The sequence below is a fragment of the Schistocerca cancellata genome, chromosome 4 (genome assembly GCF_023864275.1).
Source record: "Schistocerca cancellata isolate TAMUIC-IGC-003103 chromosome 4, iqSchCanc2.1, whole genome shotgun sequence".
NCBI classification, from domain to species: Eukaryota; Metazoa; Arthropoda; class Insecta; order Orthoptera; family Acrididae; genus Schistocerca; species Schistocerca cancellata.
The window spans coordinates 694,012,447-694,026,865 of NC_064629.1; the positions used below are offsets into that span (position 1 = coordinate 694,012,447).

The 14,419-nt window shown below is 41.3% G+C and overlaps 1 protein-coding gene across 1 annotated transcript; it reads left to right on the top strand.

Moving 5' to 3' along the window:
- Window positions 1-3,087: 3,087 nt before the first annotated feature.
- LOC126183593 (ADP-sugar pyrophosphatase-like) lies at window positions 3,088-11,068 on the top strand. Its single transcript, XM_049925692.1, has 5 exons — window positions 3,088-3,298; window positions 7,529-7,689; window positions 7,867-8,018; window positions 8,643-8,751; window positions 9,804-11,068. The coding sequence occupies exons 1-5, from the start codon at window positions 3,192-3,194 to the stop codon at window positions 9,911-9,913; spliced, it is 639 nt and encodes a 212-aa protein (XP_049781649.1). The 5' UTR covers window positions 3,088-3,191; the 3' UTR covers window positions 9,914-11,068.
- Window positions 11,069-14,419: the final 3,351 nt, after the last annotated feature.

The following is a 14,419-nucleotide window of genomic DNA, read 5'->3' on the forward strand; positions in this document are numbered from 1 at the left end:
AGAACATTCTGCACAAATCGAGCGAATGATTTGGCCGCCCGTATCGCCCGGCATGAATCTCATCGAACATTTACGGGGCATAATTGAGAGAGCAGTTGGTACACAAAATCCTGCACCGGCAACACTTCCGCAAATATGGACAGCTATAGAGGCAGTATGGCTCAATATTTCTGCAGGGAAGTGCCAACGATTTGTTGAGCCCCCGCCATGTCGAGTTGCTGCACTATGCCGAGCAAAAGGAGGTCCGACACCATATCAGCAGGTATCCCATGACTTTTATCACCTCGATGTAATGGTTCAAATGGCTCCAAGCACTATGGGACTTAACATCTGAGGACATCAGTCCCCTAGACTTAGAACTACTTAAGGGGGGTAGGGCGTCAAATGGGCCGACTTGGAGCAGGAGAGGCACCACAGGACATTTTAATTTCCACTGTCTATACTTTTACATGTAAATTCATAAAACTTTGTCAGCATGACAAGGAAGGATTCAGGATTCACACTCGTAGCAGCGGAAGTTCAAAAATATAACAAAATAACTTTTTTTGCATGTGAAATTTCATCATTTTTTCACTTACTATTGGCTGAATTTGTTGCTATAGGTACACTTTTCTTCATAAGTAAGAGAGACTGTTCGATGAATTTTGCACAGCATACAAACCATACTTACAGGTGTCTGAAACTCTAGAATCTATTTAATTTATGAAAAAATGAATGACCTGTTACGTTTTAAACTTTATGTTTCGAAAAAAAAACAAATTTTGTAGTTAATTATCTCAATTTTTACCACAGTTTTTAATAGATTTGGAAAATTTTAGAGTTTCGTACACCTGTAAGTATGGTTTGTATGCTGGGCAAAATTCATCAAAGAATCTCTCTTACTTGTGAAGAAAAATATACCTATAGCAACAAATGCAGCCAATAGTAAGCGAAAAAATGATGAAATTTCACATGTAAAAAATTTATTTTGTTATGTTTTTAAACTTCCACTGCTATGAGTGTAAATCCCGAATCCTTCCTGGTCATGCTGACAAAGTTTTATGAATTTATTTGTAAAAGTATAGACAGTGGAAATTAAAATGTCCTGTGGTGCCTCTCCTGCTCCAAGTCGGTCCGTTTGACGTCCTACCCCCCTTAAACCTAACTAACCTAAGGACATCACATACATCCATGCCCCGAGGCAGGATTTGAACCTGCGACCGTAGCAGCAGCGCGGTTCCGGACTGAAGCGCCTAGAACCGATCGGTCACAGCGGCCGGCTCTCCATGTAAATTTATAGACATAAAGAATAAAGATGTTGAATGTTAAAGTTTGTTTTATTTAAAAATCTTTAAGAGTTTTCAGATAAAAAATTCGAAAGTGTTACTTTCCAGCAAGCCATCGTAGATATTGTGCTGGACCACTCAGGAACCTACTGGTGGGCTGCCGTTCTTCGTTGCTTCTATTCTCAGGTTGTTGTTGTTGTGGTCTTCAGTCCTGAGACTGGTTTGATGCAGCTCTCCATGCTACTCTATCCTGTGCAAGCTTCTTCATCTCCCAGTACCTACTGCAACCTACATCCTTCTGAATCTGCTTAGTGTATTCATCTCTTGGTCTCCCTCTACGATTTTTACCCTCCACGCTGCCCTCCAATACTAAATTGGTGATCCCTCGATGCCTCAGAACATGCCCTACCAACCGATCCCTTCCTCTAGTCAAGTTGTGCCACAGACTTCTCTTCTCCCTAATCCTATTCAATACTTCCTCATTAGTTATGTGACCTACCCATATAATCCTCAGCATTCTTCTGTAGCACCTCATTTCGAAAGCTTCTATTCTCTTCTTGTCTAAGCTATTTATCGTCCATGTTTCACTTCCATACATGGCTACACTTCATACAAATACTTTCAGAAAGGACTTCCTGACACTTAAATCTATACTCGATGTTAACAAATTTCTCTTCTTCAGAAACACTTTCCTTGCCATTGTCAGTCTACATTTTATATCCTCTCTACTTCGACCATCATCAGTTATTTTGCTCCCCAAATAGCAAAACTCCTTTACTACTTTAAGTGTCTCATTTCCTAATCTAATTCCCTCAGCATCACCCGACTTAATTCGACTACATTCCATTATCCTCGTTTTGCTTTTGTTGATGTTCATCTTATATCCTCCTTTAAAGACACTGTCCATTCCGTTCAACTGCTCTTCCAAGTCCTTTGCTGTCTCTGACAGAATTACAATGGCATCAGCGAACCTCAAAGTTTTTATTTCTTCCCCATGGATTTTAATACCTACTCCGAACTTCTCTTTTGTTTCCTTTACTGCTTGCTCAATATACAGATTGAATAGCATCAGGGAGAGGCTACAACCCTGTCTCACTCCCTTCCAAACCACTGCTTCCCTTTCATGTCCCTCGACTCTTATAACTGCCATCTGGTTTCTGTAAAAATTGTAAATAGCCTTTCGCTCCCTGTATTTTATCCCTGCCACCCTCAGAATTTGCAGTCAACATTGTCAAAAGCTTTCTCTAAGTCTACAAATTCTAGAAACGTAGGTTCGCCCTTCCTTAATCTTTCTTCTAAAATAAGTCGTAGGGTCAGTACTGCCTTACGTGTTCCAACATTTCTACGGAATCCAAACTGATCTTCCCCGAGGTCTGCTTCTACCAGAGTTTCCATTCGTCTGTAAAGAATTATTCTCAGGTATACGTTTGAGAAACTTAATTAACTCTACGAACTACCTCCATGCTAGAGATTTATTGAAGGAAGTGGGGTCATTGTCTTCTCAGTGTCTCCAGCATTCTGAACAACTGGGGACACGCGAGAAGCAGTAGCTGGCGGCCGGGCTAAACCGAGCCGGCCTACCCTACTCTTACGATGAGAGACACTCATTCACTACAGTTAGCAACGTGACGAGGCGCACGTAAAAAGGATATCCGCAGCTCCGTACCGCTGCATATCGCACTGCGTCCCACTGCGTTGCCTTCCAAGAAGGCACGTCTCGTAAACACGGCCCTTTTTGCTCGTTTTGTGTTTGTTTTTTTTTGCCGTGACGACGGGCAGCGGCGATCGACGAGGTCGGGCAAAGATTGCAGGGGCGCGGGGTCGGTGGTCGGTGCGCACGCAGCGGCGGCGTGGCTGGGCTGCGCCTACAAGAGTCGCCGGCCGGCTCGCCAGCGCGCAGTCACCGCCCGCCTCTCGCCGCCAGCCATGAACAACAACGTCAGCTGTCGCTTCGTGAAGGAGGAGCACATCAGCTCCGGAGACTGGCTCTCGCTCGCCAGGATCACCTACCTCGACCAGAACGGCACGCCCAGGTCTGTCGCCGCTGCACGCCCTTTAATTCTCTTTTTGCGCACCAACATGTCTTATGTTGTCACTTTCACCCTATCTGGTGGCATTGTTGAATGAGCGCTACTGTATATGTACTTCAACTTTTTCCATTTTGAAATTGATTTCGTATTTCGCCGATACTTCGAAGTCTCCAGTCACACGACTGGACTTGTTGCAATAACCTATCGCACTACTTCGCAGTTTTTGAAAGAACTTTAATACATCCACATGAATGGTGTTCGTGCGCCGTGGCTATGGATTTGAAGAAATACAGGAACGAACAATTTTTTATATAGCTTTATTTATGCATGATACGTTTCAAGCTTTCACCCACCTTCAACTGGCATAATATCTTCGTCAATAAAACGTTTTTATCGACATCCTTTAGAATGCTGCAGCTGCCATTGGCCCTGTAATTTGTATCGTCTTTATACAGGGTGTCCCAGGAGGAATGGTTAGTTTGCTTCGAATGAGCGTTCCGTCATATCCCCGGAAATTGACCATTCCTCCTGGGACACCCTATATGTCTAGCAATAACTTTAAGTTTCAGTGATGTTGCACGACATTCCCCACGACGTCCTGCGAACGTTGCGCTGTGTCAGTGGTCCGAAACTAAAATTGTTTGTGCTACACATATAAAATCGGGAAAAGGAGCTAAAACCTACAGAACCAAAGGCAGTTGCAGCGTTCTAAAAGAAGTCGATAATGCATTGTGTTAACGAAGATATAAATGTATTCCTCAAATTCAAGACGATACGCGTCTTGGCATGAATAAATCTGGCTGACTTCTATATTCCTTCAAGTAATTTTTTCCACGGACTATACTGCTACGAATACTGGCCTCAAGAAGACTTCAAAGAGATGCCGATGAATCAAGATGTTAGCTTTGATGTTGGTGATTGCTCGGTTTTCTTCCTTCATCACACCTGGGAAATTCTGTCAGCGTTCTTCCACAAACACATGTGCAAGCCAGTATGTTGAGGCGCCTTTCTTGTGAGAAGGAACTCTGTGTCGATGGCTTATCCAGCGAATACATAATTTCCTAGGGCTGCAAGGTCTGTGTAACTGTTCAGACAGTATGCCCTTCTGCCATAGGGGGAGCCCGAGTCGTATCCCAAGTACCCTCGAGGAGATCAGTTAGATCGAAGGAATGAAACGAGATTTATTGTCGTAAGGAGAACTTGGCGAGGTACTTGAGCAGTAGCAGCGTTTCCACTTATAAGAACGGGTATTAGCCATCGGTAGGGCGATGTTTTGACCACTTTCCCGTTTCAGAACCCTTAGACATATGATATAGCAGCGATCATTTGACAGGCCAACGTCCTTCTCGGATGACAGTGCCTCGGGGTAATGATATATAGTTATATATTCAGATGTTTGATGTGATACTTTATCACCGTTGCCCTTTTCCACAGTGACAGTTTCCTCGTGATTTTGCCTCCATGACTTATTTCAGTCCAAAATTGCACACTCTTTGAAATCACTGTTTCTGTTAACTTTCTTTTCGTAGGGCCACGGCAACAATGGCGGCGTGGTGATATATCAGTATGACGCTCTCCCATACTTGATAGGCAACAGTAACTCTAATTCAGGATAGCAGTCGTATATGCGGTAATTTACGTGGTATTCTGTAGACATGGCAGTGGAATGCGAGGTTGTTTACGCACGCTCGGATGGCTCGTCCTATCGCCCAAGCGACGTAAGTACAAGGCCCGTAAAGACGTCACGGTCATCACAGAACTACAGATAGCGTCTGCAGGCAGACTGAACCCTTGGTGAAGAGAACAACCCTATGTCGTGCTTTGCTTCCGAAGAAAACAGGTGGAGTGTATTGTATATGACGGGCACATAAAAACAGGATACAAAGTATAGCATTTTACAGTCTGTATTTGGTTGGTTGGTTGATTGGGGGAAACGGACCAAACACCGAGGTCATTGGTCCAGTCAGATTAGGTAAGATGTGGAAAGAAGTCGGCCGTGCCCTTTCAAAGGAACCATCTCGCCATTTGCCTGAAGCGATTTAGGGAAAACCTAAATCAGGATAGCCGGACGCGTGTTTGAACCATCGTCCTCCCGAATGCCAGTTCAGTCTGTATGATTTACGTTAGTGAGGAAAGAATACGAGGAAAAACAGCAAATGTTCTCTATTTGTGATGTGTACCTCAAGTAGTTCCAAAAGACAAGTTAGTCCTTTCACACACACAATTTGTTTGGCTGTGATATATACGCAATAATGTGAAAATAAACAGTTTGTTAGTACACTTTTTGTGCTGATTTACTCTGCAATGCTGAAATCTGTTCTTTTACTTGAACTGTCTCTATTAAACGATGTGGACGCGCCATTTACCGTCAGGTTCAATTTTCAGTGATCTTTTATATTTACCCAATACAATGCTGTGTTCGTCCATACTTGATGCTTCAGAGGCATAGTCCATAAGCGTATGCATTTAAGTAACTGCACTCTTCCCTGTATTCAGGATTCTGTCTTGAAGTCAAATTTGCGTCAAGAAGGCAGCCATATTCACGTGCCGGTTTTATTGACTTTGACTCATTCCACGTCCCTGAAAGTCTCCCTTTGGTAGTCAAGGCTGAGTTTCCTTTTTACGTCATTCTTTTCTTCTGGTATAGCAGCAAATGACTGAAAGATAGCTTATGGTACCAGTCTCGATCACAAAGACAACAGGATCTGATCTTATCCAAAAGCAGCTGAGATCAGCCAACTTAATGCGGTTTCAGAACAAATGATCTCTCAAGTCGACTGCTGCACTGGTTGCCCTCTTCATTGCCCTATTCACTGTAGGAACACGACGACCAAAATAAAATTAAAAAATACAGCAATTAACAGTAATAAGCAAGATGTCAGAATTCTTATAGCCTGTTTCACACGTGCAGTTAAAAGAGGTCAGTAAATCTGACGGTTCACCGTGGCCCCAACAGATAAAAGTCTGCTGACACTCTACTTAGTCATGACAACGAAAGATTGCTTTAACAGTAGAAAAAAATATTACGTTCGGTAGTCGATAGAATGATTGAAAAGAGAAACGTGTACTTACACGCAAATTTTTTTACAATAAACCTTTTTATTTTACTTACCAGTATCTCAGTTCCAGTTCCATTATCCTTATTATCGTGCCACTTTTGAAACTGTAATACGAGTTTCATCGGACACCTCGACCACGTAAGAAACGAAACAGATAACTTTCGGACTGTCACTTCAGTTCTCATATTCAAGCGAATCTAGCTGTGATTTATAAGGTTCCTTAACTGTTTGTCGTTCCTTCCGATAATTAATTTCTAATATTGAATATTTTGGGAACTAATCTGCTCGGGAACTTTTCTGCTCAGTATAAGTTATATTCCTTTCGCCTTTTTTTTTTATTAATTTGAATACGATACTTGCTTCTTTCTGTAATAGCAACATCTTTGTGATTATCTCGTCACAGGCAAGACTGACTGCAGTATGTTTCAATAAACATCTCGTTCCAATCTTTTTCACTTCTTGATGTCATCACATTGTTTACCTATTAACTGCAATGTACCGTACCTCAATGATCCATCCCATACACATGCACCAGTATGCAAACACAGTCGAGCGCTGCGCAAGCTAGTGAATGGCTAAGTGCAATATGTGCTCCAATTTCTTGAGTACCTCAAGGTAAACACACCAATGCAGTTCCATTATTCACACATTCTGATTTAGCTGCACAGGTGTGCAAACTTGTGAGGTCTACCTCTATATGTATTAAAGCCATCTGGCATAAAGTTACTTCCATTACATCTACAGTACTGGTAACACTCATTCCATTTACAAATTTGGAATCAAAATACTTATTGCAGATATTATGATAACTGCGTATAGTATCACTAGTAGTTACTAGAATACAAAATACTTCTATCCGATAGTTTAGTTCTAAGAAATAAAAACAAAATAACAATATATTTGTTTATTTTTTCCTACAGAGAAACTGTGAAATATACTAGAGACACAGTATTCTGTAGATAAATAATGAAGGTTTTGTTTCACTTGACTACAGATACTATACTTTACCAGCTACTGTAGCGCAAAAGTCTGTACTAATTTGGGGTCTCTCTAATTCTGCCATACCAACAGAAGTGACACATTATATTTCTTACTGTCCTTGGAAATCTAGTAAAGAGATTGCTGTGTGATAATGATACTAACAATAATAACAATTAAATGTCTATCTTTCCAGAGTTTGGGAAGGTGCAACGAGGCTGACAAGAACTGACAATGCCAAGATTGATGCAGTTGGTGTCATTGCTTTTTACAAAAGACTGCTGCATTATGACTGTATTATTCTTGTCAAGCAATACAGGCCAGCATTGAAGGCTTATAGTATTGAAATGCCAGCAGGTAAACAACCTTAATATAGGAAATATAAAGTAATTCATGGAACATGCTTTCAGACATATACATGTTAAGTAAATTAGTTGAAAATTTATGATAGCACAAATGACATAATTTAATTACTTTATCAATGGCTTGCATATTTTAGAGCATGTGTAACCATAAAATCTCTACAACACACAGGTCTAGTTCAAGAAAATGAGTCTCCTGATGAATCAGCATTGAGAGAACTCAAGGAAATCACGGGTTTCACAGGAAAGATCAAGAAGATTGGCCCAATACTAGCAATGGACCCTGGTGCTTCTAACTGCTCAATGCGTCTGGTCACAGTGGAGGTATGTAAACTGTTTCTAAGCTATTAGTCAATAGGTACATGAATAAAAGTGCAAATATAGCTATTACAAAGAAGATAAACAAGATAAATACATCACACAGTCCACCATGTGATTAATCTGATTCCATTTACAGTATTATTCAGTAGTTCGTACTTAATCTTTGTCTAGCGCATTACACTTTACAATTAACCTGATTTTCTTTTCTTGGATATTCATTCTATTGTGCATGAACCTGGATTCTGAATATGATGGTGCTTTCAAGGAAATGACAGGGGATGTCTTTTACAAAGTAATTCCATTCAGTTACTCTTTGGTCAACAAATGAGTATTTTACTCCTACTGATATTTCAGAGTTTAATACTCATTTGTGTGATGGTCTTTCCATCCCTTATTTGTACCATATGCGAAAATCTATGAAACATGCTAACTTGAGTTAAATTTCAGAACCATCTAGTTTACATCTAGTTTAACATAGAATGAAATATATTGAAGGCGTTCTTAGTTTTGCATTTTTATTCCTCTTTTGGAGAGGAATTTTGTGTATCCATATTGTCTTTTAGTTGCTGTTTTAAGAGTGCTTGCTTTTTTAAGTAGAATCAACAGCCTCTTTGTGTTTTTGTATAGGTGAATGGTGATGACGTTGATAACCTGAATTTGAAAATTAATGGAAATGGAGTCCGATTTAAGGAACCACTCCTGATTCCTGTATCAGAACTTTTGGAGAAATTAAGTGGTATGTATATTTATAATTTTAAATAAAATTACCTAAATAAGGGCACCTGATAACAGACAAGTGTTTCAGGCTAAAGGAGATTTGCAGAGCTATTTTACGTAACCTCCATGTAAACATACAGTATTAGGAAATTAGTTATTTCCCCTTGTCTTGCTTGTGCCTAAGCAACAGAAACGTTCAGTAGCCCTTCATTCACTTATTGTTTACACCATACATATCATATGGCTGCTGATAATTTTCCTGTCTTTGCACAAATATTTCTTTTATAGAAAAATACATTGAAATTACTTCAAGTTGGAACAAAGTTTGTCTTGTGCTTTATTACCTATTCAACAATAAGTGATTGGCACATTACGTCACTGTCCAATTTCCAAACTTTTCTGGTGTTCAGAAGTTTAGTATCCAGAGTCTTAAAAATGTGTGCTTCATCATGTGAGATAAGTAAAAATACAATCGTAAGTTATTAAAGCCCGCAAAAGATACTGTACTGATTTTAAATATAGACTATTACTGAAAAATTAATAAGGCAATAGCTGGATAGTTTTAAATTGGTGCCCAGCTGTTGTAATGATGGCCTCTTTGCCCTTCAAAGCAGAAAACAGGCTTCTGTAGCTTTGGATTGCACCAACATGTCCTTACACGCTGTAACTGAATACCAATAAAGTAAATCTTTACTGAATTTGGAAATGAATGTTCACCATTTGATGTGATTAACAATAAGTGCCCCTCCCTCCCCCCCCCCCCCCCACACACACACACATTTATATTGAAGTTAATGCTATGGCATGTGTGTATCAGCCAGTGTTGTTGACTTGATTGCCATGATGTGATTCATACTGTCTAGACTCTCAGTGGATAGTAGTAAAAATGCAGTTGAAAGATCAGTCAAAATATACATTTTCCTTTCTTATAAAAGACATGCTCATACACATTGTGGTGTTGTATCTGAAACAAACTGTCTAAGCTTGATTTTAGCCATTTTTAATCATTTGTTAAAATTGTGTAATAGATATACCTGACAACTAACAATGAGTTTCCACTTTCTTTTTTAGCATATGCATCTGCAGGATTTATCATCGATTCAAGAATTGATGCATTTGCCATTGGTTTGGTTATGGGTAACCAGAACAGGAAAAACAAAATACCCACCACACTGCTGTGAAGAGTCATTTGCAACACTTGATATTAGCTTATCAAATACCAAACTGTATATTTTAATTCAGTACATTATTGTATTTAGCTGAATTCATCACTGTACCTGTAATTACTTTCATGTCTAGTGTAATACTATTTTCTTTGTTGATTGTATGTCACCATATCTCTCTCCTGAATTGATGTTAATTCTTCTGCACTGAAAAGACTTCAATTTTGTGATTTCTTTATATATTTCACTTGGAGTCTGACTTCTGTCGAATTCAACACAAATTTGAGTTATTCCATTCAGGTTGTTCCTTAATTAGCCTATCAAAAATGTGTCTTTTACTGTGGACAATAATCTTCACTTGCAAATTTATTCAAAAAGAGTGTCATAAGCACAATTGATTTCTATGTCTTGCTGCAGATTACAGAGCCCATCTACTACTTGTTCCAACAAGTTTCATACATTTAAAGGAAAAGAATCTCAAATTTAATTTATTGTATGCTGGGTGAGAGCTAGTGGAATACTTCAACCAAGAATCATTCTGATAATCACTTTTCATTCATCATTATTTTCTAATTTCACAAGGGTTATCACAAACATATTTCACAGCATCATTTATTTAAGATATTTTGTACTGAATAAGTTCTTTATTCATCATCTTAATTTATTTTCTGCAAACTGTCATTTAGAAATTTGTCTGTTAATTTTAGTGTACACTTATTGTTTATTATTCCCATTTTGTTGTCTGTTGCAAATTGTCCTATTATCTTATTGCCATTTCTAATTTTCCTCTAATTCAAATCTATTACAACCATAAAAACGTAAAGGTTTCTACCTCATGTCACATATTACTGTGTGCATAGAAAGTCACTGGGAAACACAAGAAAGTGGAGAATGTTATCAGCTCCTACAAAGACTGAATTCTGTTTATGGGCTGTAAATGCTAAGAGAGAGATAAAATCCAGAATGTAAATCTCTCTCATATTAATTTTAGAGAGTGAGTGAGTGAGTGAGTGAGTGTATTTTTTGTGTTTGATTGTTTTATTCTGGTCACTGATAAAATGCCAATATGCTGAGAGTGTGTTCTCAGAAGTGTCTGTATTATTATATAATTTTTATGTGACTGAATATTAGCAATATTTTTTAAAGTTATAATAAACAAAAATTAATGTAAAATCTGCGTAAATTTCATAAATGCTCCAAATACTTTAAACACCCCAGTCAAGCTGGAACTGTTTTGTGATTACTTCTACAGCAAAGGTTACTTTACTGAAAATAGGCTTAAACCTCAAATTGGCACTTCTAGTTCTACATTTTCATGTGTGGCTTAGAAGCCAAAGTGTTTCATTCCAAAGAGATTGGTATGATTCTTTTCAGATGTGGCGCTGCTTTTTGTTATGAAAAATTCTCCGTTGTCTGGGTTGCACATTGGTCTGTAAGTCTTCATTTAACTGGTTAGGTAAGTTACTTTACAGGGCAAAGAAATGCAAGGACTTGCCACTGCTGTAATGACTGTGCTTTGTGAAGAACTGCATGTCAAATCACTAGAACTATTAACAATCTACTCTCATATTGTAACTTTACTACACAGACTTACATTCTGGCTACGTACCAAACACAAATGAATAAAATTGTGGAAGTGTGGTTCAAAAAAATGGCTCTGAGCACTATGGGACTTAACTTCTGATGTCATCAGTCCCCTGGAACTTAGAACTACTTAAACCTAACTAACCTAAGGATATCACACACATACATGCCCGAGGCAGGATTCAAACCTGCGACTGTAGCGGTCGCGCGGTTCCAGACCGTAGCGCCTAGAACTGCTCGGCCACTCCGGCTGGCTGGAAGTGTGGGTTTGTATTTATATTCTAATAACACTGACTGAGAGTGAGTCAGGTTTGTAAGACTTTTGGCTTTTAAAAGTGTTAACGCAGATACATGAGAGAAATACAGCTTGTGGGAAATAAAGAACGTAGAGTCTTGTACCGTAAAGAAGCAAGGGAGAGGATGTTGTTATGGATGGCTAATATCCTCTTTCTACAAGACAAATGCACACGTTGATTAATACGGTTCTTTATATACATTAACATTTACTTAGCTGGAATAAAGTCCACGTGTTGTGGTACAAGCTCATCAGTAATAGTCCTCTTGCAAACAGTGTCAGTAATCTTGCTATTACAACTTTAGTCTTACTACTGGCCCTGCTATAGGCACTAATCTGGTCACTATGTACTGTTGTAGCCTGCGATGCGAACTGAGCCCGCTCTGCGAATGTGCTGACAGATGCCAAACTGGAAGAGTGAGGCAGTGCTGCCCTCCGGTCAAAAAATGGTTCAAATGGCTCTGGGCACTATGGGACTTAACTTCTGAGGTCATCAGTCCCCTATAACTTAGAACTACTTAAACCTAACTAACCTAAGGATATCACACACATCTATACCCGAGGCAGGATTCGAACCTGCGACCGTAGCGGTCGCGCGGTTCCAGACTGTAGCGCCTAGAACCGCTCGGCCACACCCCGCCTGGCCCCCTCCGGTCAGCATCAGCGGCCTAAATACATGCCGAGAGGGCATTGATGGCATGTTGCTTGTCACTGTGTGTCTGGCCTCTCTCATGATAGGCGCACTTGATCGAGAGCCTACTATCAATCTTCACGCTACATCTTTACCGACCAGTGTGCTGGCGACAGCTTACGCCAGCGCAAAGAAAAGTAGTTCACTATAGGCTGCAGAGTCGTCGACTTGTGCCTTAGGGTTGTGGGGTTTCGGGTTCCGCTAAACAGGTCATGTGTCCACTACACACAGGAGGTCCACTACACGGGTAGTTGGGGCTGTGTGGCGTGGACTGGGCGGGAAAGATCAAAAAGGGCTCCAGTCTCAAAGGGTACAGGGCAAAGAAACGACGAGAATCGACCAAGCAACAGTCGGTATTGTAGTTGTAAATTGTCGTAGCTGTGTTCGAAAAGTACCAGAGCTTCAAGCGCTGACAGAAAGCATCGAAGCTGAAATCGTTATAGGAACAGAAAGCTGGCTAAAACCGGAGATAAGCTAAAACCGGAGACAAATTCTGCCGAAATTTTTACAGAGGTGCAAACCGTGTTCAGAAGGGATAGATTAAATAAAGTAGGTGCTGGTGTGTTTGTATCTGTTGGTAGTAGTTTATCTTGTAGTGAAGTTGGAATAGATAGTTCCTGCGAATTACTATGGGTAGAGGTTACACTCAACAGCCGTACCAAAATAATAATTGGCTCCTTCTACCGACCCCCCGACTCAGATGATATAATAGCTGAACGATTCAAAGAAAACTTGAATATCGTTACAAATACACTCCTGGAAATTGAAATAAGAACACCGTGAATTCATTGTCCCAGGAAGGGGAAACTTTATTGACACATTCCTGGGGTCAGATACATCACATGATCACACTGACAGAACCACAGGCACATAGACACAGGCAACAGGGCATGCACAATGTCGGCACTAGTACAGTGTATATCCACCTTTCGCAGCAATGCAGGCTGCTATTCTCCCATGGAGACGATCGTAGAGATGCTGGATGTAGTCCTGTGGAACGGCTTGCCATGCCATTTCCACCTGGCGCCTCAGTTGGACCAGCGTTCGTGCTGGACGTGCAGACCGCGTGAGACGACGCTTCATCCCGTCCCAAACATGCTCAATGGGGGACAGATGCGGAGATCTTGCTGGCCAGGGTAGTTGACTTACACCTTCTAGAGCACGTTGGGTGGCACGGGATACATGCGGACGTGCATTGTCCTGTTGGAACAGCAAGTTCCCTTGCCGGTCTAGGAATGGTAGAATAATGGGTTCGATGACGGTTTGGATGTACCGTGCACTATTCAGTGTCCCCTCGACGATCACCAGTGGTGTACGGCCAGTGTAGGAGATCGCTCCCCACACCATGATGCCGGGTGTTGGCCCTGTGTGCCTCAGTCGTATGCAGTCCTGATTGTGGCGCTCACCTGCACGGCGCCAAACACGCATACGACCATCATTGGCACCAAGGCAGAAGCGACTCTCATCGCTGAAGACGACACGTCTCCATTCGTCCCTCCATTCACACCTGTCGCGACACCACTGGAGGCGGGCTGCACGATGTTGGGGCGTGAGCGGAAGACGGCCTAACGGTGTGCGGTACCGTAGCCCAGCTTCATGGAGACGGTTGCGAATGGTCCTCGCCGATACCCCAGGAGCAACAGTGTCCCTAACTTGCTGGGAAGTGGCGGTGCGGTCCCCTACGGCACTGCGTAGGATCCTACAGTCTTGGCGTGCATCCGTGCGTCGCTGCGGTCCGGTCCCAGGTCGACGGGCACGTGCACCTTCCGCCGACCACTGGCGACAACATCGATGTAATGTGGAGACCTCACGCCCCACGTGTTGAGCAATTCGGCGGTATGTCCACCCGGCCTCCCGCATGCCCACTATACGCCCTCGCTCAAAGTCCGTCAACTGCACATACGGTTCACGTCCACGCTTTCGCGGCATGCTACCAGTGTTAAAGACTGCGATG

Bases quoted from the DNA above. Each gene is read 5' to 3' on its own strand.
- LOC126183593 (XM_049925692.1), top strand. From the start codon at position 3,192: ATGAACAACAACGTCAGCTGTCGCTTCGTGAAGGAGGAGCACATCAGC. The intron at 7,690-7,866 runs GTAAACAACCTT...TACAACACACAG, and splicing joins TAGTATTGAAATGCCAGCAG to GTCTAGTTCAAGAAAATGAG. The intron at 8,019-8,642 runs GTATGTAAACTG...GTTTTTGTATAG, and splicing joins TGCGTCTGGTCACAGTGGAG to GTGAATGGTGATGACGTTGA.